The sequence below is a fragment of the Cygnus olor genome, chromosome 13 (genome assembly GCF_009769625.2).
Source record: "Cygnus olor isolate bCygOlo1 chromosome 13, bCygOlo1.pri.v2, whole genome shotgun sequence".
Classification (NCBI taxonomy): Eukaryota; Metazoa; Chordata; class Aves; order Anseriformes; family Anatidae; genus Cygnus; species Cygnus olor.
The window spans coordinates 16,035,671-16,060,683 of NC_049181.1; the positions used below are offsets into that span (position 1 = coordinate 16,035,671).

At 55.1% G+C, this 25,013-nt stretch overlaps 1 protein-coding gene across 4 annotated transcripts; it reads right to left on the reverse strand.

Moving 5' to 3' along the window:
- Positions 1-1,879: 1,879 nt before the first annotated feature.
- LOC121077378 (Krueppel-like factor 5) lies at positions 1,880-23,261 on the reverse strand. 4 transcript variants are annotated; one of them, XM_040572605.1, is made up of 5 exons: positions 22,852-23,261; positions 14,016-14,060; positions 10,731-11,250; positions 7,787-7,846; positions 1,880-5,032 (listed from the first exon to the last, which is right to left on the reverse strand). In XM_040572605.1, the coding sequence occupies exons 1-5, from the start codon at positions 23,014-23,016 to the stop codon at positions 4,854-4,856; spliced, it is 969 nt and encodes a 322-aa protein (XP_040428539.1). In that variant the 5' UTR covers positions 23,017-23,261; the 3' UTR covers positions 1,880-4,853. The 4 variants fall into 4 exon arrangements, with proteins under 4 accessions (XP_040428539.1, XP_040428536.1, XP_040428537.1 ...); XM_040572602.1 differs by having other exon boundaries at positions 10,347-11,250; positions 22,852-23,258; XM_040572603.1 differs by lacking the exon at positions 14,016-14,060 and having other exon boundaries at positions 10,347-11,250; positions 22,852-23,258.
- Positions 23,262-25,013: the final 1,752 nt, after the last annotated feature.

Here is a 25,013-nt window from a genome sequence, read left to right on the forward strand (position 1 = left end):
AGCATCACCACCCCTAGGAAAACTGGGGCGGGGGAGAGGGAAAAGGCAAAAATGGGGAATCAGGGGCATGCAGCCCCTTTCCTCTGTGCTCCAGCGGGGACAGCCCCGCTGCCCTTGGCTGCCTGCTGTCCTCCGCGTGCTCCAGCCAGCCCTGTCGCTCAAAACTGAGGACGGAGGAAATCAGTCTTGGCAAGGGGGATAGAGATCAGTGAGCAGAGACAGACGGCCACGGGTGGGCTTAGAAGGCTGTGGCCCATGGTTCTGGGCCTTTCCCATCCCACGGAGCAGCACCACCACAGATGAGGAGAGAAGGGGCCATGCAGCCCCGTCCACGCTGTGATGCCCTCTGTGGGTTCCTCACTGCAGCTCTGCTGAGGAAAGCCACTCTGGTTTCACATGCAATAAAAAAGCCACTCTCTGGACTTTCATGACATCACGGCAGATCTTTCCTCTTCTTCTTGATCTCACCAGGGACAGCATGGCTTCGCAGCCAGAGCCAAAGTCCGGGGCACAATGGTGCGCCAAAGGGCAAGCTGTAGTGCATTGCAGGAGGAGCTGGATGGGGCGCAGGGTGCTTGGGCAGGTGACGCCTCTCACCACGGGAGCTGGGAATGTATTCAGAAAGAGGAACAGCATTCTGGCTCCGTCCACACCAGCCAGCGTGAGAACATACATCAAAAGAAGTTCCGGCAAACACTTGCAGAGCAGGAGATGGCTTCACAGGTGTGTGGCTGGACGTCCCACTCTCCCTTGTCTTAATCAGGTCATCCTGTGGGCGATAGCAAAGTCTGGAAACAGCCAAGGGAGGAGGAGAACTTGGAAAGAAAAACAGTACAACACCTGGGGGTTGTCTAAAAGCTCTAAAAGCTCCTCTGTCAGACAGCTCCTCAGCACCACAACACACTTCCAGCTGAGGGAACTTAGCTGCTGGGAGGAAGAGGAGGTTTTCCATGGAAAATATAACTATAATGCAAGGCCTATGGAAAGCAATAAGAAATTGTTGCTTTTAACACAGACTAAGGCTCATGACCACACAAGAGTAGCCAGGAGGCAACCGTGGAAAGTGGTCACAAAGGTGCTGGAGAAAGCACATGTGTTCCAGCCAAGAACAGTTTATAAAGAGCTGTTTAGTCCAGCCTGTATATGTGTATATATAATATATATATATTAGACATATATATATATATGTATACAGGCTGATTATCTATATATATGCACCTACAAATAAATATTTTTAATAGTTGTAGGTTTCTGTAAGTGCAGGTGCATGCATGCAAAAGGCGTGAGCTCAACAGCCCCGGCTGAAGTGCAGCTGTCTGTTTGCATACGTATAAACGTGTGTATATACACACAGAAGGACACAGAAGGGGATTTTGACCGTCACCTCCCCAGCTCAGCACTTCCTTGTCCTGCCTCCTGTTCTTCCTTGTCTTGTCTCCCTCCTCTGGAGGAGGAGGATGCTTGTGCTCCACTCCTGCTTGGCCCAGGGATGCTCCTTCTCCCCTTCCAGGACAAACAGTGGGAGCGTGTGGTCAGGCTGGGGTGCCCTCCGCGAGCCAAGCATTCACAGAGAGAAGAAAGTGCCCCCTGCCCTCCTCCTTCTCTGCACGGCACTGCAATGTCGGCTGGAGGAAGCGCTCAGCATTCCTCCAAATTGTCAGCCTCAGCCACGTAATGGCACTCACTGCGTTGCCTGGTGCTGTGGCACGCACTGATCCTGCCCCGCTCGGTTACCTTCTTGCCTAACCCAGCCTAACAAAAAGCTTTTCTCCTTTTATTAAGCCCATAAAATCAACACATGCATGCACGGGCAGCAGCAGGCAAAGGTAACAAGAGTATTTGCAATGGGAGGCAAGAGAGAAGAGAGACAACGTTGCCATGTGATAAAATTTTATTACAAAATATTAGATAGATTAAAAGTTGTAGGGGAGTTTCGGAGTTGGGGGGCTGTGTAACAAACAAAAAGCATCACCGGAAAAATAAACCTTCTACCCAAGTTTTCCAGGTCCCAAACATTTTTTCTCGCTGTGCTCATCTCGGGCAGTGAACGATCAAGTCCAGCCCGCACAGCCCCGCCAAGCGATGCAGTGCTTTCCTATTTACAGCCTTTTTCTGCTATGATACAAGCGCCTCCCGGCTGCCAAAAGCCAGGTTTGTTCTGCACAAAGCATGGAAAAGTCACAGGAGAAGACCCCCGGGGTCACAAACCTTCCCCAGTGCCACCTGCGAGCCCTCCCTCTGTACCCCTCCCACCTGCCCCAGCTTCTGGGGCTCACAGGCAGCACCAAATGCATGGTTGGAGGCAGAAATAGGGGAATAAAAGCCGAGGCATTGCTCTGGAGTCTTTTTTTGTTGTTAAGCATTGCCTTTGCACTAGTAAAACATTTGCATGGCGGCATTTTGCATGCGGACCAGAGGTGCAGAGCTGCACAGGGGTGGGGTTTTCGTTAAGACACTTCTTCCCCTGCCATCCCCCCATCAAAATAATCTCAAATACAACAAATATATATATATGTATATCTATGTGAGGATGAGCAGGTGCATTTTTTTCTGTAGTTAAAAAATAAAAAATAAAAGTACAGGATCATCAGGAAAATTATTCCAAATTCCCCTAAGACTTAAAGCTGCCTGTTGCTTGGTTTGTCTTTTGCTCTTTGCCAGCAAATGGGTTTTGTGCCCCAAGAACTGGAAGTGGTGGTGGCTGCAGGTTTCTCTCCCCAAAATAAAAGGGGAGGCAATGAAACTCCTCTAGGAGGGCACATGAGGTGACTGGGTCGACCCCATGCCCTGCCGTTGGGATCACCCTGCTGGGAGGTTCAGCCTCGCCTGGAGGCTGGCGGTCACAGCGCGCAGCAGGGGGACGAGGACAGGACTGGACGGGTGCCGGCAGCGGGGTGGGTGCTGGCAGGTCCCAGCACAGCAGTGTTGGGTTCCCACCAGCCCCACCGAGCCTGCAGACACCGGCAGCGGCTGGCTGGGGCATCTCCTGCACTACCCTGGATTCCTTTGTGGTGAGCTCAACCCACTCAAGAAAGGAGAAACACGGCCGTGTTTGTGCCGGAGGGGGGTTTCTATAGGCAAGGACTTCCCCATCCGCCCTGACCCTGCTCTGTGGGTCTCCAAATAGAAGCTAGAGGGGAAAACAGTGCTCCTCCCAGACCCCAGTGCAGGCAGAGACCCCACAGCCTACAAGGTGGAGAGGGGACGAGCCCGTTCCCAGCCTCAGCACCGAGGTCTGGGAAGCCTTCTCCACTCACCTACATAGCAAGTCACCTGCCAATTCAGAGCGTCGGGGTGCGTTTCACCCCTCCATCCCTACCTGCTGGGTACCACGGGACGGGAGGAGGATGAAGCTGTGTTCACACAAAGACCTCACCACTGCCAGTCCCGGCCACATCATCCCAAAAGCTGCAACCTCTTCCTCCTGGCACGGCAGACCGGCTGCGTGCGCCGCAGGTGGGACCAGCTTCATTCATCGAAGGCAAAAGGCCACCAGGAACCTGGCCATGGATTTTGGCTAACCTGCAGCTGGGGCCCTTTCCTTCACATTTCCATTGCCTGAAGATGCTGTGGTGTGGTTCCTGGCAAGGAGGCACATCCATCCACACGTCCCTTCAATTTGTTCAAGGAAGAACAAGAGACGAGTTGGTGGGGGGTGGAAATCAATATTCTGTTGAACACGCCGGGCCCATTAGTTTGTTCCTGATTTATTTATTACCTCCATGGCTGCTGGTTAAACTGGCATGGCCTGGTCCTTGTTCTGCCCATGCTTCACCCCTGGTAGGCTTTGAAGAGGAGCTGATGTGCCCCATGCATCACAGCACCCAAGGAAGAGGAGGACGGTGCCTTGCAGAGCCCGGGGCAGGGAGCCAGTGAGGTAGGTAACACGACCACAGTCTGAACAGCAGGATTTATTGGAATTTGTTTCAAAGACTCTTGTTTTTTTTTTCCTCTTCCCTTTCTGTCTGAACTTGGTGAAATGGTGACAGCGCACAATCAGCGTGATTGGCAACAACTGGGTCTTCGTGTGCGTGGTCAAGGCAGGGGCAGAACCTGCCTGCTAGAGAAAAGGCACGGCATGTTCTGGGAAGCCAGGGCTTACGGGTGGGTTTTCTGCTCCAAGACCCACCCTGGTCCTCCCAGAGTCTCCTGGAGTCACATTTCATGTTGGAAGTGGAAATGCTAAGGACACAACCAGAAAACCTGGCCAAGCAGGGCAGACACTCACAGCCCCAAGCGAGCTGGTAGCCAGCAAACCACGGGTGGGCTCGATGGGACAGAGCTTTTGTCACCCGCTTCTGCGCCGTCCCTTGCTTGAAGGCACGTCAGGTCAGTACTTCATAGTTTTCTTCCATGCCCCCAGAGACACTGGGGTTGTCAACCCAAGCAGCCCTGGGCCCCTGCACGTCACCAGTGCCATCCACAGCCATGACATGGGGCAGTCCAAGAGGGTGTCACCAGTGGTGGCACCTTCCAGGCCCATCAGCCCATCCCAGCCCTCCTCGGGCTCCCCAGAGGCACCACCCGAGAGGGGCAAAATGTCCCCACGAGCTCAAGACGCGAAGGACAGCTGCTCCCGAGTGACAAATAAATAGCAGGTTTGCTGGAAGAAAGCCCTTTGCCATCCAAGGCCCATCGCCCCAGTGCTGCAGGGAGCCTCATCGCAAGATCAGTCTAATTATCATTCTTTTTAATAAGATTTCTTTTAAAACCAGGAACAGCGGGGACGGGGCTCGCCCGCTGCCCTGCCGGTTGATCACAGCGTGGGGTTGTTCCTATGTACAAGTGGAGGAGAGGTCCCCTCGGAGAAGAGTCCCCAGCTGCTCTCGGAGACGTGGCGATGGAGGTGGCCCCTAGTTCTGGTGCCGCTTCATGTGGAGGGCCAGGTGGTCGGAGCGGGAGAAGCACCGGCCGCAGGCCATGCACTTGAAGGGTTTGGCACCCGTGTGCTTGCGGTAGTGCCGGGTCAGCTCGTCAGAGCGGGCGAAGCGCCAGTCGCAGCCTTCCCAGGTGCACTTGTAGGGCTTCTCGCCTGCGGGGAAGAGACACAGGTCACCGGGCGCCCAAGGGGGACACCACAGCCACCCACCCACCCTGCGCCCATCCCCTGCCCCATGCTGGTGCTCTGCACTACCAAGGGGCACTGCCACAGGAGGCCCTCTTTGAGGGCATTTTGGCATAAAAAATCTCCCAGAGCTCTTTTTTTTTTTTTTTCAGCCTAAAAAGCCCCAGATGGTTCTTTTCGCCGTTGATTTGGGAGCAGGGCGCATCAAGAGGAAGAAGGGGCTCCCGGGAGCCTCGCATCTCCCCACAGCCGCCTCCCTGCCCTGTGGCAGCTGGCTGCAGGCAGGACATTGTGTTTGCACGACATCACCATGGTCAGGCTGATGTCATGCCTCCTCCCCGCACACCTATTCCCCAGCCGAACAAAATCAATGGAATTGTGCAACCCCTCCGCCAGCTGGGAACCGGGCTGGAGAAGCCCATGCCCACCTGCAGCTCCCAGCCGCCGCGCTGAACCCTGGCTGCAGCCCTCTCCCTGCCTGGGTGTGGTGCTCTCAAATATTAGCCCTCGCTCTTAACAGCCTGAACAAGCAGGCAGAGTTCAGGGAATGTGCTGACTTTCCCGACCTCAAATATTTACCGTTTCATCGGCCAATTGCTGAGCGCACCATCGCGGCATGAAGGCACGTACGCACGCAGCATGCATGCACCAGCATGTGCGCGGTGCTCCGGCACGCTCGCTGCTGAGCGGCCGTTCCTGCCCCCGCCCCGCCGCCAGACAGGCTGTGGATTTGGCCGGGAAACAGAAAACATATGGCCAGGGCAAGAGCAGCAGCATCCGGCACGCACCGGAGGAAACACTGCAGGGTCGGAAGTGCAGCCGCGGACCTGGAGGAGATGGGGCACCGAGACCGCGTCCTGCTCCCCAAAACGCTGTGTGCCGTGGGGCAAAAAGCACTGTGGTTTTATGTCAGGGGGGTAAATGCAGTGCTTGCAGTTGTATCTAATGGCAGGCTGGGGGGCCAGGGGGCTGCCGGCAATTGTGCCAGCATGCTAAGGCGAAGGTGGGATTTGCTCTGTGCAGCCACATTGTCCCAGCCAGGTGACCCGGCCGGGTCAGCCCCACCAAGGCCCTTTAGCTTCAAACAATAACAGGTTGAGCTCCAGGACGGAGGGAAAATGCTTTCCATTGTCCCGTGAGCTGGCTCCATCTCCCAGGACAGCACGGCAGGGCAAGCTCAAACAAAGGGCCCAGGCTGGCATTCCCAGCCCCGGGGGGCGGGGAGCCGCCGGGTTATATATTTAATCTCACAATGGCACCCAGGAAATGAATGGTGTCTCCAGGAGATGAATACAGCCCAGCCCACAGCAACGGGCAAACCGCAAGCAGAGACCTGGCCGATGCCAAGCTTGGGTCCCGTGGGCGCCCTGAACCCCTCCTGGCCGGGAGCCCGGTGGGCAGCAAGAGGTGGGATGGGTGCCAGCTGCTTTTGAGGTCTCGCAGTCAAAAACAGAACAGGAGACCCCAAAAACGGAACACAGCCCCGCCGAGCTCACCAGTGCCACCCCTGGGGTTGTGCAGATGGGAACCCAAAGCTCTGGATTCCCATCTTTTGGCCCCACCACCAGCAGCAGCAGCTGTCCTGGCTGCTCAGGTCCCCCCCCCCCCCTTGCAGCAGGTGAGCTGCAAGAAGGCAACCACGCTCGCGTTTCCAGCCACGTTACTGGGAAACACAGACAAACAACTGCACTTTATTGGGTTCAAAAAGCGCCCAAGTTTGCACGGATACAGCTTTACAGCATGGCTTGCAGGGACAGCATGTGTCTCCTACGGGCCGTGTCCCCAAGCCATGCTCTGAGCGGAAGGGAGAAAGAGAAATTTTAGCTGCCCCGAGCGCTGATCGCCGTTGTGACAAAGGCTTATCGCCACCGGCTCTCGGTGCCGGGACAATGTCCTTCCTGCGCCTTGCTGCCACCCCTTCCATGTCGTTCCCTGCCCAGAGAAATATTGTGCCTCGTGCACAAAGCAAACCTCCTGGCTGGCTCGTTGGAAGGGCTGATAAGGGGGACACGGAATGGAGCCAAGCACGAGAGCCGATTCCCAGCCTCAGGATGGGTTTTGTTCGTTGTTCATAAAAAAGAAAAGTGAACTCTGGGCCAGCTTAATTGCTTTCAGTAAAGATCAGCCCTCCTATAAAAGAGATTTATGAGGGCACTGATGGTTCTCGGACTACCTGGGGATCTGATAAAGTTTCAGGTATAATAAATGCCTTAATGAGGAGACCTGTGCTTGAATGCACAAGTGAGCTGGGTCTACTCCGGGCCAGCTGGCTGCGGTGGGAGTGCTGGGGCACCAGCCCTCTCCTCCTCACGGCACCCTCACCCCGCAGCCGCTCTCTGCCTGCGTTCAGCAGCTGCCCACAGGACAGATGAGCTCACCACGAGCCCAAAAAGTCCAGCTGGGGAGCCACGTGGATGCTGGACACCTCCTCAGAGGCTGTAGATGTGCACCACATGTCAATTTTTCTGCCAGCTAGGTGGGATCGGACCTGGAAGGATTTGGGAGATCTGGAAGGAAGATCCTTCAGACTGCGGGTGGCGGAGGCTTGGGGACACCTCCTCCTCCTGGCCCATTGGGAGAGCCCTCTGGGGATCTCCAAAATCCTAGACCATCCCTCCAGAAGGCAGGCAAACCGTGTGGAGTTGCCAGAGGCTGTGCGCCTGCCCTGAGAGCCACCCAGCATGGGGCTGGCAGGGTTTGCTGGTGACTTGGTGCTCTTACCTGTGTGAGTCCTTTGGTGCGCCTTCAGGTGGGAGCTCTTGGTATAAACCTTTGTGCAACCTGCGAAAACAGCAAAGATAGCTTCTCTGTGAAAAAGGGGCCCTTGCTGCAACAAACCTACAACTTGGGTGTTTGAGGTCAGGGACAGAGCAGGCCTGAAAAGCACACTGGGTAAATAGGATGCAAATAAGCCCGGCCACCCCTGTTCTGTTTCAGCAGTATCTAAAGAGCGTTTGTTCTCCAAGACAGACAGACAGATGTTATTCTCTAAGACAGATGAGGGGCGAGATGGACCCCGGCCGGTGGGAAATGTTTCAGATCAGCAACAACAAATTTTAATCAGGGAAAGGCTCTCAGCAGAAACACTGTGATTTTAGCAAAAGTTTCGACAACAGGCACTGCCAAATGAATGGCTGTCAGTTCAGGTCTAGAAAAACTCCTCGTGCTGCCTTTATGGCCCTGCTTCATTTGGTTTTGACATGTATATTAAAATATGAATTTGAATTGTTATGACCTTTGTAAGCAACCCGGCCATATTTTTTTTGTTGTTGTTTCCACACTGTCTAACGAAGCCTCTTGCTACCTCCCCACCCACTTGCAAAGTACCGTTTATTTTCCCAGCGCTGGCACTGCTTACCAGCGCAACCCCAAGTGTGCAGATGCTGTTTGCCAACCCGAGGAGCCCACAGGTGACAGACCAGCAGTGTCCCTCACTGCTGTACTTCACAGACACTAAGAGCAGTCCCCTTTCCAAAGGAGATGGCCCCAAACCTGAAAATGGCTAAAAACTTAGCAAAGCTGTATTCCTCAGAGGGTTTTAGTGAAGGCCCCCAGCAATGGACTGAATACCTCTTTCCACCAGCTTAATCAGCTTTGGGTCCAACCTCCCAGATGCCAGCAGAGCTCTCAGCAGCCCACATCCCTTGCGATGGCGGCTCACGAAGACTTGGTGGCATTGCAGTGCCCATCTTTGGGCTCTTGGTGGGAGCTGAGTTATGTCCCGCTGGTGCAGGTGGGCAAAAAGGAGCTGGCACAAGCCCACGCTGCACCTGATCCTGCAGCCAGAGCCGCTCTGTCACAGCTTCCCAGCAGGACACAACTGCAACTCCTGGCCGGGTCCCCCAGCTCCCGACCAGTGGGGATGCATGAAAGCCACCACCTCCTCCCAGTGGCCGTGCTCCCAACCACGAAAACGAACACGACTGATCGATGTCAGACTGATCAACCCAGTTCTGGCAGTCCCCTTTACTGGGATGGGCTGTCCCAGGTTCCTCACGGCCCGCAGCCCCGCTGGCCAAGCAGGAGGGCAAACAGCCAGCCCGTGCAGAGGAAACCCCACCTGGACGTGACTCTCCTTCCTCTGTCCCTTCTCAGCTCACAGCCTCTAAGAAAAGCTAAGGCCAACTGGCAACATGCTAAACACTCACGAGAGGGAATATCTTTTTTCTTCCTTTTTGTTTTTTTCTTTTGCCATGGTGCAGTCCGTGGACATCCCTGACACAGGACTTTCTGGCAACGGGGGCTTCAGAAGGTTAAAGCCAACTTCTGCCTTTCCAATCCCCCAAATGTTTGCACCTTTGGCTGGATGGAAACAGGGCTAAAACAGGCCCAGCTCTACACAGGAGTAAAGCAGGCTAGTGCCTTGAGCTGAGCACGCAGAAGACCAAGGCCTCCTGGGCATGGCGAAGAAGTCAGAAGAGCACCTAGAGCCACAGAGAAGGCAGAGCAGGGCACGGCTGAGTTTCATTTCCCTGTGAGCATGCAGAGAAGTGCCGGGGCCACTGCTTGGAGGCCCGGAGCAGGGCTCTGCAAACAGGTCTCCCCGCTCAGCCTGCTGCCAGCGAGAACTCAGCTTCCTCGTGCCGCTTCCTCGCTCAGAGCACACCGGTACGAGCTGCTTTCCCTGCCACCAGCCCTGCCTGGCTTCACCTCCAGCTGGACCTCTGTGGGAAGGCTTAGGATCAGCCCTCTACAACAGCCACCCACAGAAGGTAGAAAATTCAGCACAAGCCGTTAACCACAAAAACATGGGTGCAGCTTCCTGCTCAAAGCCCCTAACCCGCAGGTCTCCACACCACCTGGATGTGGTCCCTGAAGGCACTGAAGGGCATGACCTCTCCTCTTTGGAAAAAAAAAAAAAAAAGAGAACTGGGGCTCCATGGAGAGACCAAGAAGGCTGCTTATGGAAATCAGTAGATGGTTTGCCAACCCTCATGGGAAAGAATAGACTGACTTGCAGCATAGTTTCACCCATGGAGAGCACGTGGCTGAGCACACCAGCCCACTGAGGCAGCAGGTTTTTGGGAGCATCCCCGTGTTTTGCTGGCACTCCCTGCCTCTCAGAGCCAGGTTTGCCACTGCCAGAGCGGGAAGAGAAAAAGGAAGGGTAGAAAAAAGGCAGGGCCAGCCCCTTCTATTCCCTTGGTGGGGGCGACCTCATTTTCCCAGGGCTCTCCACCCAGTGCCATGCTGCCCTGCTTCGCAGTCAGAGGTGTGCCTGATCCGCAGCCTCCCTGCGCCAAGAAGGGACCCCAACACCAAGCCAGCGCTGCGAGCATACCTGGGTAATCGCAGTGGTGGATCCTCCTTTTCTCCAGCTCAGGGTTGTTGCGTCTGTTGTATTTGGGGGGCTGCATGACAATGTGCCCTTGGGAGAGGGTCCCAAGGCTGTTGGGGACTGGGGGGACCTGGGATGACTGGACCAGCTTCAGTCCAAAAGTGGCTTCATAGGATGGTGGGGGAGAGATGGTGTTGATGAGCTCTGGTTGATTTTCTGGGCTGCCAGGCTGCGAGTTGGGGGGCGAAGGGGGCAGGTTCACCCCCGGCACGGGGTAGAACTGCCCTGAGATGTTGAAGTTTCCCTGTCCTTGGGAGACATGTGGGTACTGCTTAACTGGCCCTCCTGGCTGGACAGGTCTGTGGAGCACACTGGACATGGCGTTACCTGTGGACATGGTGACACCGCTGAGACTGTTGATGGCTGTGGTGCTGTTGGAGGAGGGTGTCAGCGGGGTAAGGTCAGTGGTGCCACTGCCAAGAGGCATCTGGTAAAGCTGGGCTTGCTGCGGGCTGCTGGACAGCGGCATCTCAGAAGGCATCTCCTGCTTGATGAAGATGTTGTTGACTGCCACGGACTGGGGCATGCTGAAGACGCTGGTGAAGTCAGGCAGGGTCTGCGTGGAGCCCGCAGTGGAGGAGCAGGGCTGGGCGAAGCTGGTGCCGGGCTCCGTCTTGATCTGTGGGAACGGGGTCATGGGCTTGGGGGGCCGGTAAAGTCCAGTGCGCAAGTGCGTGGTGTCGGGCAGGATCACGTTGATGTTCACGCTGTACGGCGTGGAACTGGGCTTCTCGGCTGAGAAGAACTCATCCACCACTGAGGCGCTCTCCCGGCGGTATTTCTTGTCTGGCATCATGGGGATGGGAGGCACCTGGCTGGAGAGGTACTTATCCATTTCAGATCGTCCCTGCGGAGGGAAATACAGAGAAGAGAAGTTGTGAAGGGCAGTTTGACATGGTGGTGATAGGAGCTGAACATTCAACAAGAGCTTTAGCTAGAGAGGAACCAGAAGAGAAGCAAGAACAGCCCATGAGTCAGGCACTTGTGATCGGGCTTGGGTGCCTGACTCAGTCGCAGGCTCCCCAGGGTGAGTCACCCTGTCCTGTGTCCCACCACCCTCCGACCTACCTGCAGTGCTACCAAAGGCCGAGCCAGGATGCAGTTAAGAGAGAAGTTCAGCCTGATAACAAAAACCCAGGCTTTCGCACAGTGCTTCGGCCACACTAACAAGGGCATCTAGCACTGGGCAGGGGATGAAATCAGGAGCTCTGCTCCCATCAGCGTCACATTTGGATGCACTGGGAGCAGCCCACCTTAGACATGCTGGCTCTGGCCTGCTTTAAACCCAGTGTTTACTGCATTTTACTCTAGGACTAAGATGGACAATATTGAGAAAATTAATTGAGACAATTGAGAGTAATTTGGGCTACAGCCCTAGAAACATAAGCGATGCTGGCACTGACTCCACAGACTGTGAGCCTAAAACTGAAACTGCCAGGCATGCCCTCACTGCCTCATCTTGGTAAAGTGATTCAGCCCTCACCCAACCTTTGGCTGAGCTCTGCAGGTCTGGTTCTCCAGGCTAACAGGACCTCCAGCTCAGACAGTCACCGCTTGTCAGGGTTCATGCCTGATGCGGCATCCGACTGGATCCAGGCCCGATAATTCAGCAACCTGATGGAGCAATCCACTAGGAAACTCATCCCCTGGCATTTGATGACTCAAGTTCTGCTCTTTGTGGTTAAAGACACCAGCGCTAATGCTCCTCTATAAAGCTACAGCCTTTAATTATGTGGTTATCCCTGTGTCGAGCTCATTGCAAAGCTCTCATAGGCTCATTCATATGTAGAGGAGCTGGCAAAACCACCAGTCTTCCCTGGCAGAGCCTACAGCATGCTTCAGGAGCGCAGGCTGCTTCACCCCACGCCCAGCACACTTGAGCCGAGGGCTGTGCAGCTCTGAACTATGCCACCGGGCCAAAGTCATCCCTTCTGCAAGTTCATTGCTTTTATCAAAGCTGGACAGGATCCAAGTTACTTTCCTTGCCCTTTCCAGCGAAACGCATCACCTGTGCTTCCAGTGAATTCAAAGAGCCTTTGCACCTCTGCAAGCCACACTGGCACTGCATGGGTAAGCTGGCTGCCATCCAAACACGGGCACATGCCACCAGTGCTCCCTAATCCTCACGGGCGGAAAAGCAGCCCAGGTCTCCTGCAACACCCAAATCTCCTGCAACGTCCACCCCTGCTGCGGTGAGGGCACCCAGGCTCAGCAGCAACGGGAGAGGAAAGCCAGAGACCCTGCTCATCACCAAAAACCTGGCTCCCTCTCTGCTCCCCCCTGCAGCACCCTGCTGGGAGACCCGGGCCACAGGCTGGGAGCAGGATGCTGGGTGCCGTGGCGCTGAGCCGTGCGCCCACCCTGGCACCTTACCATACCCCTGGGGTGGGACCGGAGGCTCCGGATGCCGTGCATACCTGAGCGATGAAACGGCCCCACTTGCCGGGGGAGTGGGGCAGGGGGGAAGGTGCTGGATGCCTTTTACTTCTGAGCTTCCCTTATCTCTGGCATTTGAGTTTCTCACCTTCAGTTCCCAGGAAGGTCTCCCCCCCCACACTCCAGCGGGTCTTTATGCAGCGGGTGGCCAAGCAGGTTATTCAGGGGAGAAAAAGGGCTCTAAGTTTAGATCCCAACCTGCACCCAGAGCCCCAGAGCCCATCCACCCGTCCACCTCCTGCACTGCTTGCCCCTGCCCGCTGTCTCCCAGCCCTCTCTCCTCGCCCCTACCTGCAGATCAAAGTCTCCTTCCTGCCACTCCATGGAGCCTGAGAAATCCACTTCTGATCCTGAGCAGCCCCAGGGTCCTGAGGAAAGGGGGGTGCTAAGGGGCGGCTGGTCAGGAAAGCAAAGTGAAGGGCTTTGATGGGACAGAGCAGGGTGCCAGGACTGTCCTCGGCTGCAGAACCACTGTGGGGACCCTGCAGGCAAAGGCCCCACCCTGCTGGAATCCAGACGGTCACTATGGTGCTGGTGATGCTCCAGCTCCCACACCACCCCAGGGATGTCCTCAGAAGAGCCGCTCGGTTTGTTTGTGGCCCAGAAACACCCAGCAACCCTAGGCAGTTCTTTGCTTGCTGGGCGCTGAGCAAATACCCAACACCAAGTCGTTCGCCCAAGCACCTCCCACCCAACGCTTCACCCCAAAACAACCCTTCAGTCCGCAGCTGGCACAATAGCTGGGCTGACTACGTGCTGGGCTGCCTTCCTGACGTGCCTGGGTGGGATCCAACTCACGCGTCCCAAACACAGGTGTCTCTATCTGGCTGTCGCTTACGGCTCCTTGCACAGCGGGTGGCGGTACAGTTCACACGGGCATGCAAGCCGTGGAGGAAATACCTTCACGTGGAGGAGATAGCCACACGTGGAGGAGATACCCACATGTGGAGGAGATACCCCATAGGTGCCCAGGTGGCTAGCACAGATAGAGACACCATGAGCATGAGGAACGCACCCCTGCCAGTGGAAGTGCGTCCACACCACCACGTCCTCACCACCACATCCTGGGGGGGGCTGCTGGATGAGATGGGATGGGGGGGGGCGGGGTCTCTTACAGGTACCTCTCATGAACAGGGGCAGAAACAAGCGGAGGGAGGAAGGAGAAAAGTTCTTCACCTCAAGAATGAGCGGCATCCGCTGTTCCATCCTCATGGGGTGCAGCTGTGGAACAGACAGTGCTGGGTTAATGGGAAGGTCCCCCTGAAGCCAGACCACCTCCCGCAACCCACAAGTATCTTCTACCCCCACCGGCCCCTCCTGGTACGCCCAGGACATGGGTTTTGGGGGCTGCTGAAGGAACAGCCAGGTGTGCAGGGAGACTGAGTAGAAACCCACGCCCCAAGCTGTCCCCTCCAGCACCCCATTCCCATTGCGGTTTCATCAGCGATTCTCCTTGGAGGTTAGCCAGGGCTGGGGAGCCATCCGGAGCAGCCAGCGCTGGGAGAACCTCCATTTTGAGGTGGGAACGCAGCCATGACATCACCCTCCCTCTGTTCCCCAACAGGGACAGTTTTTTGGCTTTCTTTCCTGCTCAACACCACGGGCAGGGGGAGGAGGGGCAGAGCAGCAAAGATGAGCAGGCCAGGGGCCCAGCTCACACAGCCAGCCTCTGTTTTCACCTCTTAATCCCTGCCGAGGGGCGGAGAGGGCCATGCTGCCACCACTCGGAGAGGACGGCCCTGAGGAGTGCGGGCAGCAGCTCGGCCTGGCTGCAAGGGGTGGCGAACACGGGGCTTCATGACAGGATGATCTGAGGGACACGGAGCCTTCCAGGGGAGGCTCTGGGGCATGGCACAAGCCGGGTGAAGCTCTCAGCCTGGCACCACTGCCACGATCCTACAGACTGATCTCCTAAAGCTTCATCGCACCCCAGGATCATTCGCACACTGGTTGGTCAGAGCAGCAAGGGGTGGAAACCAGCCCAGGCTTCCCTCTTTCCCACAGCAAACCAGCAAAACCAACCCAATAGACTTAGCTTTCCCATTTCTGGGGTGTATGTATTCTTGGATTTGCATCTAAATGGAGGACGTTCCTTGAAGGGAGATGATAAACGTGGCCTTGAGAAGACAGGTGTTGAAAGGGCTAAGGGCACGGGAGCTGCTGGCCCCATGTGCTGTGGGGAAGCACAAGGAGATGGTTCAGTGTGAAGTCTGGGTCAGAGCTATAAGGGCTGCAGGTATTTGTGTCCCGTCACCCCCATCATCTGCAAGGAACAGCTTCAGAAACACCTGCGTGGTTCAGCCAGGCTCCCTCACAGGTAATGCTTGAGCCTGCAGGTGGTGGCCCAGCTGTTGCAGCCACCCCATCTTGGGGTCAGCCGAGCCAGGAAACCAACACACACACCCTGCAGAAACACAGCAGCAGAAGCACAAAGGAAGCATCCGAGAGCAAAGCAGGCCAAGCCAGGAGGAAATCCTGCGGAGGCCGAGCCTCTGCGCTCCTTGGCCAGCCTGGAGCAGGTCCTGGTGGCAGGCTGCGGCCCTGCCCAGGGCGGCCCTTGAGAGGGCAGCTGAGGACACTAGGGTGGCTCACATGAGGCAGGAGTGACCAGGAATGCTCAGCCTGTCCCTGCCTCCCCATCTGCCAGGCACAGGCAGGGAATTAACCATTTTCTTGCCTTTTTGAGGAGGACTGAACCAATCACATAGCCTCAGCGCCCAGGTCTTCTCATTACTGCCAGAGCCACCCCCGCCGCAGCTCCACAGAGGAAGACTCCGAGGCCTTGCAGCTGAAGGACCAGCAGCTCTTTGGTGGGTTCAGTGGCCCAGTTTCCCCTATAGGCATTAATTAGCAGTGCCATCACTGCAATCCCTACAGACGAGGATGAGACGGGCATGCCCCAGGCTCCACCAACTGCATTGACAGCGGTGCCAGGAACCGTAAAGGAGTCGTGGGTCACTGGCTGGGGCAAAAAGTGAGCCAAGGGGAAACACAGCCAAAGCAGACGTCAACAAAACCTCTGTGCTTTAGAGGCATCTCCTCCAAGCTGGGATTTTTGTTTTGACCAGCAAGGGAAAGCCAATAAGAATACCTTACAGCGCAATAAAAGACTTGAATTCCTGTATTTTCCCCTCAAGGTCACAGTATCTATTTCTGACTGCATAGCAGGGTCTTCTCAACCTGTCAGAGGAAAAAGGGAAAGAAAAAATCCCAATCTGGCAAAGGAAAGGATTCTCCACTGTTTTTCTCTCCCCCGAGTAGATGCTCCCGTGGCCAGCAGGCTCTGACACGAGTCCTGCTCTGCCAGCCTCCAGCTTCCAAACACCCCGCAGGAGCCTCCTGCCTTGGAGGCCTTCATCACCCCTCATCCAGATCTCACGAAGGCTGAGGAGCTATCGGGGCATCGATCAACACACACAGAGTCCCAGACAAACATCTTTCTGCAGGACACACAAAAACGGGTCTTGAGCCAACCGGGCCATTTTGGCAGTGATTGACCACGAGCATCGTTAGAGGAGCACAAGGCACAGCCGGCTGCCGAGGCAGGAGGCAGGCCGTGTCATTCCCATGATTAAACGCTTTCTAATCTGAAGTTGATAAATAACAAACCGCCATAGAAACATCAAATGTTGTCACCACGGGGGAACAGGGAGAGAAATCAATGTTTGCTAAACAGGCGACGAGCTCGTGAAGTTGGCAGAGGGAGCAGTGGGGGGGGAGGGAGAAGGAGTTTCTTCATTTCTTGGCAGCCTCCAGCCCTCCTGGCCCCAGACCCCTGCTGCTCTGCCAAGTGGGGGTACTGAGCCCCAAGCCCCCTCCCCAGCTCGGGGGGGACCTCCCGGAGCACAGGCACACGTGGGACAAGGGCTGCGGTGTCTGGGCCGTGGGATTACGCAGCACAGGCTCTTTTTCCTGCCTGCACCTGCATGAAACTCCAGCCTCCAAGGGAATCAGCAAACAATGGGGAGGATAATCATCAATCAAAAGCCAGGCAAGTACCTGGCAGTACCCCTTTAAAGGGACACGTTATAAATAGACTGTATTTATATACAGATTTGGTTCAATATCAGCATTTATTGTCTCCCTAGTTAAATATTGACCTGAGTAAATATTTGTTTCTCTGATCATTTGGTTTTGATATTGACCTCGATCGACGTTATTTTCTGTTTGTTCCTCAAGTCTTCTGGAACTCTCTGCAAAATGGGATTAGGAAAGAAAGCCCCGGGACTCTTCCTTTCAAGCACACGGGGCCAAATGTCTGGCTGCTGTGAACAGCCGAGCACGACTGCAGGCAGCACGGTGAGCCCTGGGCTTAGGTAGGTGGGTGCCACAGGTGGGCTCCTCTGCTTGCTCCATCTCAAAGAGGTGAGGAGTGACTCCGAGAAGCTAGTGCTGCTCCTGATGCATTAGGTGCAACGGGGCAAGAGTCATCTTCACTAGCTTGGGCCACCTGGAAAGCAAACATCTAAGCTGAAGTCTGTGCAAGCTCTCTCTGGAGCCCATGGAGAAGGCTGCCAGAGGTGCCCTACCCCACCAGCTTCCCATCTCGAGGTTTTCATGTCTTCCCATTTGCAGGAGCACCTCCTAGAGCAGGACGAGTCACAGAGATACACCCTTTCTCCAGGTTCCCTCCAGGAGCTCATGGATGGTGCAGGAGCTGAGCCACACTGCTCTAGAGGGTTATTCCCAAGCTCTTTTCCGCTGCCGTGGTTGAACTACCCGAGTTAATTATCACTTTTTCTAATCAAGGGATTTCCTTGAGCCCAAGAGTCACCACTGAGGCAAGATTTGGGCAGCTGGCCTCTGGCTGAGCCAGTAGGCAGCAATGCTTCCAGCAGGCTTCCCGACTGTTTACTATTCCTTTCCTCCGACAGCTGATAACAACCCACTGAAAGGCCATCTACCTCGGGTGTTTGTCGCAGAAACCATGCCACTACAGCCAGCAATCCCAAAGGCCAGAGAAAGCAGGACAAGCACCCCATCCATCTCCAAGGTCAAGTGCCCAGAAGAGGAGCAACCAGGTTCCGGTGGGGCTTTAAGAGAGCTAGCAGCAGAAAAATAACCAGGACAGACCTTGGAGGCATGGAACTTGGAGGAAGCTCTGGCCCAGCTGCACCATCTCCAGGCCCTGCTGAACACCACGACCATCGGGCCCACCTGCCCTGGGCTGGGCTGGGAGGTCCCATGTCAGTATTAGAGTATCTCCACGCTGGTTTCTCCTTTCCCAGACCTACCAAGCGCAACCTCAGCACAGAATGAATGCCTGGACGGAGCCCGAAGGCCACGGGTGGGAAATGGGGACAGCCTTCTCCTCGTCCCTGTTCTGCCCTGGCAGGAGGACAGCTCTCTGGAAGTGTGCCTGCATGGGAGGGGAGTACGCCCCCATAAGGCAGTCATGTCTTTGTACACAGCTTTCTATTTCCAAAACGCTGTTGCTCAGTAGAGGCTGGGGCCAAGCCCGTCAAAGCCAAGTGGAGGTTCTCCATCAACCGAGGTGGGCACCCACAGCTGGAGGCAGGAGGCTGCACTGGGTGGGCTGTGGTATGGATGCTTTTTCTGGAAAGACTAAATGATCCAGTGCTACTTCAACTCCTGGAGGATCAGAAGGCTTGGAGCTATTTCAGTCTCAGCTAAAATGTGCAGGAGCTCAAATGCTCCCCAGGTTTACGTATGCACACAAGCAAAAATTGAATTTGGATAGGCTTTCCAGCGGCCATCCCCTGTTGCAGCCTTCACGCCAGCACTCCCTCCCCTCCAAATCTGACAAGATGGAGGATCTCAAATGTCACTGCTCCCCAGGATGACCCAGACAAATTTATCCACTGATTTCTAGCAATTGCATGGCCACAGGGCACTGGGCTTCTCCTTGAGCTCTCCCATGGTTCCCGAACCAAGTGTAACATGGAAGAGGCTGTTAGAGCTCGCAGGGAGCTTCCCCCAGCTGAACTATGGGTGGGATTCATTCCACCTCACTCAAACCATCCGAAAGCTCACACTCATCACCCAGCCTCTTCCAATCAGAAGAAAAGGCGCACATTCCCAGGCAGGGTCTGACAAAGGCAGAGTGAGTCATCTGCTGCTTGCTGGGACTTGTGAAGTCCTCCTGGCAGTCAGTACACGATAAGACGGGCCAAAAAGCCTGTTTTTCCCAGTACAATGAGCAAGGCAGACCCAATACCCCATGCACGTCTGGGAGAAGCAAGGTCAGGTTTCATGCACGGACAAAAATCCCACCGTCCCGGCAGCCCTCAACTTCCTCGCCAAACCAGTTAGCGAAACAAAACAAAACAAACCCTAAGGCGTGTGAAAACATTGCGTTCGAGTGAGTAGGTCTTTGGGCCAACTTCTTTCTTCTGGGCTCGCACGGCACCCGGCATGGTACAGGGCCAAGTAAATACTGCCAGACTCACTCCGTGGACTGAGAGGACACGTACTGCTGCCCCTTCCAGCGAGTACCCTGCCCTATAGATTTCCTAGCATCTGTGCTTCCAGGAGGGTCCTTCCTCTACTCCACAAGAAGCAAGCCTCAAAGATTGTCCTCCAGACCCATTCCCTTGGACAAAACCTCTCCTTCCACATCTTCTCTGTAGAGGAATGAATAGCCAGTTGCTCTAATTAAGGGACACTGATTAGGGAGAGTCCCAAAAGAACCTCCAAAACACCAAACACTGGACACTGCTCCCAACAAAGAGTTCTGTTCTACAGTGCCAACTGTTTCAACACTTGGAAAGGAGCAATGTCCGAAGTTTTCCTTTTGGTTTAACAAACTTGGGTCATTCCCACCTGTCGGAGAACACCACCAAACCTCGCATTCCTTGCGAGGGTTTCCAGCAGAAAACATTCAACCACTGCTGGCTGCCACTCCCTATGCTAGCAAAGTGGAAGAGGATGATGTTGTACGGGTAAGGTTGATGCGATGGGCTGGGCTGGCAGGTGAGCAGGTATCCACATCTCCCTGCCTGCTCTGGGATGGTTCACACGTGTGGAACAGTTGCTTTGGATGTGGCAGAGGTGATAACAGATGGATAACACTCTTCCTTCCTGCACGGGATAAGTACCTGCATTTCTGGAAGCTGAAGGACCCGACCTGACTTTACTGGGACTGATTTCTCGCCCTTTTTTTCCTTCTCCTTGTATTGGAAATGCCACAAGGAGCAAGGTCATTAAATACACTTTCACACTGGCAAATCCTGTCCTTGGTGGAAACTTGAAGGTCCCCCATCACATTAAAAAAAATTAAAAATAATTTTCAAAGAATTCTCCAAGCATTTCTGAGCATAATGAAAGATTCTTTGTTTGAGTTTCAATCTGAGCCTGGAAGGGGCTGAACCTCTTTGATGTGGGAAACAGCCCATGGGTTTTTTTTTTTGAGAGTTTTCATGCTAGCTCAAGTTCTGAGAACATCTGAATTGTAAACAGCGGTTATCCAATCCCTAAACACCAGCGGTACCCTGTGACTCATGTAATTCACCAATGGAGCCCAAGAAAAGCAAATATTCTAATCAAGGGGCTCAGCTAACAAGACGGTGGTAAGTGCGATTATTTGCAGTGGATGGGTTAGATAAAGGAGCTCACTGGACCAGGGAATGGGAACAAAGTAGCGTAGGTAGCTGACCAAACAGGTTCGAGAAGGAAAACTTCACGGTGGATGATGCACCGGCCAAAAATGAACTGCCCTAGACCTTCGTGAGTAATTCCAGCCGACGTGTGCTTCCCACAGCCCATTCAGGAAGAGCGATAAAGGGAAATCCGTTGCGTTTATTACGGAGCCGGAGTCCCCCGCTCGCCTCCTCCCTTGCATACCTGCCCTTCCAGCGGCCAGAGACGAGCAAACACGCTCCCCTCGCTGACCCACAACCTCTCCATGTTGGGCAACCGGGAACGAACAGGAAAGGGGGCAGCACACCTGCGGCCCCCCACTCGCCGCGTCCCCTCCTGCGGCCATCCTGCAGAACAATCGCCCTTTGTACCACGTGGACAAAGCCATTGTGCTCCTGCGAGCTCAAAGTTCGGCCCAGACGCCCCATCCCGCGCCTCGCCTGCCTGCCCGCTCAGCCGCGGGACGTCTGTGGGGTTGGGGGATTAGGCAAAACTAAAAACCGCTGCCGCCGGCTCAGACCCCACACAAATTTCCCCATCGCTGGCTCGCTGGTTTTGTCTGAAGTGCCTCACTTTGGGCCTGCTCCCTCAACGGGGTCTGGCCTGGTCCGAGCCCACCGCGCCGACAGGTCCGAGCAGGGGCACAGGGACAGGCCCTACTCCAGCTGCAGTTCCCTGCGGCCCCACAGACACCTGCCCGGCTGAGACCCAATCGGACTTGCAAATCTGCAGGCTGGTCCTGGCAGCACCAGGCTCCAGCTGATCCCAAAGCAAGAGACCCAGCCCTGGTGGGATCCAGCCCCCAGCCAGAGACCCGGGCTCAGCTCCCAGTCTCCACTCGTGCTGGGAGGGATCAAGTGATCCCACTCCTCCTTGCCCAGCCTGTAACTCAACATCCCTCTACTGCCGATTCTTTTTCTGCCAGTACCCTTGGAAAGGGAATTTTACACCCCACGACCTCAGGCTGCCCAAATGCACGCGTTACTGTCCCCACTGGGACCCACCTGGGCCCACAGCCCACCCCAGATCCGCTGAGCACAGGTGACAACGGGGTGGCCCTGGGGACACGGCAGCAGGACACCTCACCCACCCGGAGGTCGAGGCCAGCTCAGAGGGACACCGTCGCCCCCCTGACAGCAACCGGCCCCCCGGGGGTGCTGCAGGGGGAACATCTCTTTCTCCCCTGCAGTGCCTCCCTGGACGCACCTTAGGTTCGGTTTCGTTTAATTTTCTTCTCCGTCTTCCTTCTGGCATCAGCCTCTCGGGATTTAAAGGGGAAAATGCTATTTTTGGTCAATCTGGCTCAAATCGGAAAGGAAAAAACTCTTTTCTCTGCCAAACTCTTTCTTCTCCTTGTTTCCTTTTTTTTTTTTTTTTTGTAAATTTGGGGCAGAGCCACTGGAAAGGCAGAGTAAAGGGGAAAAAAAAAAAAACAGGCACAAACTCCACAAAGGCCCTACATCCACCCAAATTAATAAAATTTTCAACAGCACATAGTCATCAAACCCTCACAGCCTTGATCTAGCAGCGATCTGTGCAGCTCTGAGGAGCGAGATAAGGAGGTGAGCCTGCACCGGAGACCAGGGGGACCACAGCCGGGTGGGCTCGAGGGGGCACTGGGCACCTCCACCCCACCTCGGGGGTCTCCCCGCCCCAGGACACAGCGATCCCCCCAGCCCAGCCAGACACAGGTGGAGGGCAGGGGGGGACAGGAGGTGTCCCCATGGGGTGGCCACGGGGCCAGGAGCCGCCCTTCTGCCACCTCGCGGGGCCCCGGTCACAGCGGTGCTGGGCAAGTGGGGCTGAGCACCAGCCACAGCCCCGCTTGCCCCGTTTCTCCTGGGGGGGGAAAGCGGCTGAGGCAGCAATGTCCCGGCTGATGGCCACCAAGAAGAGTGGCCTCATGGTGGGCACCCAAAATCTGGGGTGTTATCCCCAGCCGGTGCAGGGGGAGGCCACGGGCTGGGGAATCTCGAAGCAGAAATCTCGTGCGGTGGAAATATAAATAATAATCAGAAAAAAAGGAAACGTCCCCCCTTTTCTGCCATGCGTGGGGGCGATCCTGGTGCCCGTGGGGTCCCCAGTGGGTGGCATGGGGACCCTGGTGCCCCCTCCCCAGCTGCTTCCCCTGCTCCGAAGCTCCGAAACGGCAGCGCAGGGAAGGGAAAAAGAAAAATATGAAACCAAGCGCGCCCTGGAGCAAGAGCCGCGGAGGAGAAAGGACGAGCGGACAAAGTGCCGAAAAGTGGGTGAAAAAGCACAATTCAACCAAAGGCAGGCAACTATCATCGTGAAAAAAAATAATAATAATAAATAGTGAAGGAGAATTCAACCCAAAGGCACGCAGTGATCGGCCTTGAGCTGGAGGCTCCAGCACCTGAGCGGGCGAAAGCTCCGCCGGCCTCCGCCTTACCTGCGCCAGGTCGGGAGGGTTGTCCAGGGCCCGGGCGGGCGGCTTGATGTCCTCGAAGACGGAGGCGTCCTCGCCGGGCTCCCCCGACATGGTGACGGGCTTGAGCGGGGTGAACGCCGAGGCGTCCTCGGGGAGCGGGGCGCGCAGCACCAGCCCGCTGCTCATCCCTCCGCGCACCCGCTGCGGGGGGGACGGAGCTGGGGGGGGGAGAGGAGGGGAAAGGTAGGAAGGGGGGGTGGGGGGGAATATATAAAAGGGGGGAAAATTCAAGGGGAAATTTATATAAGGGGGAAATATGAAGGGGAAATATATATAAGGGGGGAAATTTTAAGGGGAATCTTTACAAGGGGGGAAAATTTGAAGAGGAAATGTATAAAAGGGAGAAATATGAAGGGAAAATATATGAAAGAGGGAAAAATTGAAAGGAAAATATATAAAAGAGAAAAATTTTGAAGGGAAAATCTATTAAATGGGGGAATAACTGAAGGGAAAATCTATAAAAGGGGAAAAATTGAAGGGAAAAACAATAAAAGGGGGAAAAATTGAAGGGGAAATCTATAAAAGGGGGAACATTTGAAAGTAAAATCTATAAAAGGGGAAAATTTGAAGGTAAATCTATAAAATGTGGGAAAAATCGAAGGGGAAATATGTAAAAGGGGATAAAATTTGAAGGGAAAATCTATAAAAGGGGGGAAATCAAAGGAAAAACATATAAAGGGGGGAAAAAGGAAGGAAAAAATAGTATAAAAGGGAAAACTAAAAGTAAAAGGGAAAACAATAAAAATATAAAAGGGAAAAAATATAAAAGGGAAAAAAATATAAAAGTTTTTGTGAAAAGGGGGAAATAATGCCAAAGCAAAAAAAAAAAAAAAAAAAACGGGGGGGGTATAAAAGTTGAGAAAAGGAAGGGGAGGGGAAGGAGGAGGAGGAGGACGCGGCGCGGCCCCGGGGCGGCTGCGGAGCCAGGTGCCGGCAGGGGACGGCTTTACCTGGGCGGTGGAGGAGGAGGAGAAGGAGGAGGAGGAGGAGGAGGAAGAGGAGGAGGAGGAGGAGGAGGAGGAGGAGGACCAGGACCGCCGGCCCCGCCGGGACACGGGCGGATAAAAGCGGCCCCGGGGCCCGGCCCGGCCCGGCCCGGCCCGGCCCGGCCCGGAGCGGGGAGCCCCGGGGATGGGGGCAGCGAGGGGACGGGGCCGCCACCCCGAGCGGGGGGGGAGCCTGGGGTTTGGGGGAAACTGGGGGAAAATTAGGGGAAAAAGTTTGGAAGGGCAGGTGTGAGGGCGCCGGGCTTTCCTGCTCGGCTCTGATGGACACGCGAGGCAATTATGGCCGGGGTTTTGTGCAATTACGCTCTTTCTTTTTTTTTCCTTTTACAGTTATGCCTGTGTGTTTGCTTTTCTTTTCTTTTTTTTTTCAATTATGCCTGAGGTTTGGGTTGTTGGTTGTTTCTTGTTGTTGTTGGAGATTTTTTTCTTTTGCTATTATGCCTGGTGGTTTTTGCTTGTTTTATTTTTTTCTTTGTTGTTGTTGTTGTTTTGTTTGTGTGTTTGTTTTTGCATATATGCATGCCTGGCTTTTTTCAAATTATACTTTTTCTTTTTTTTTGATTAAGCCTGGTGTTTTGTAGTTTTGGATTTATTTTGTTTTTTAACTTTCTAAAGAGGGGCAAAAGAAAAAAAAAAAAAAGAGTATGGAAAGCCAGAGCACCGTGGGAATAAAAATCGCCTTTTTTTCCTGACCAGAAACCAAAAAGGCATCCCTCCTGCGGGCCCATCCCCAGGACGCTGTGCAGGGGGCCTGGGGCTGCTCCTGCCCTAAGGCCCGGGGGGGAGGGCGGCCCCGTCCCCCGGTCGGGTACGGGGGGCTCCTGTCCCTGCTCCCCCGGCCACAGGGGGCTTCTGGGTGCACCCACAGGTGCCTGAAACCGGGCGATGCCAGCGCCCGCTGTACCCAAACCCGTGCTGAGCATCCCTGAGTCAGACCAGAGCGAGGGGCAGGAAAAGCTCAGATCGAGAACCGAAGTTGGGGTCCCCCCTCCAGTGCCGGACACCCCCACAGGGTGCTGCCCTGTCCTGGGAGCACCCGCCTCTCACTGCACGGCCCCAGTTTTCCTCCCCTCGGGTGCAGCAGGGGGGACATGACCCCCAGGGATCCCTTTTACC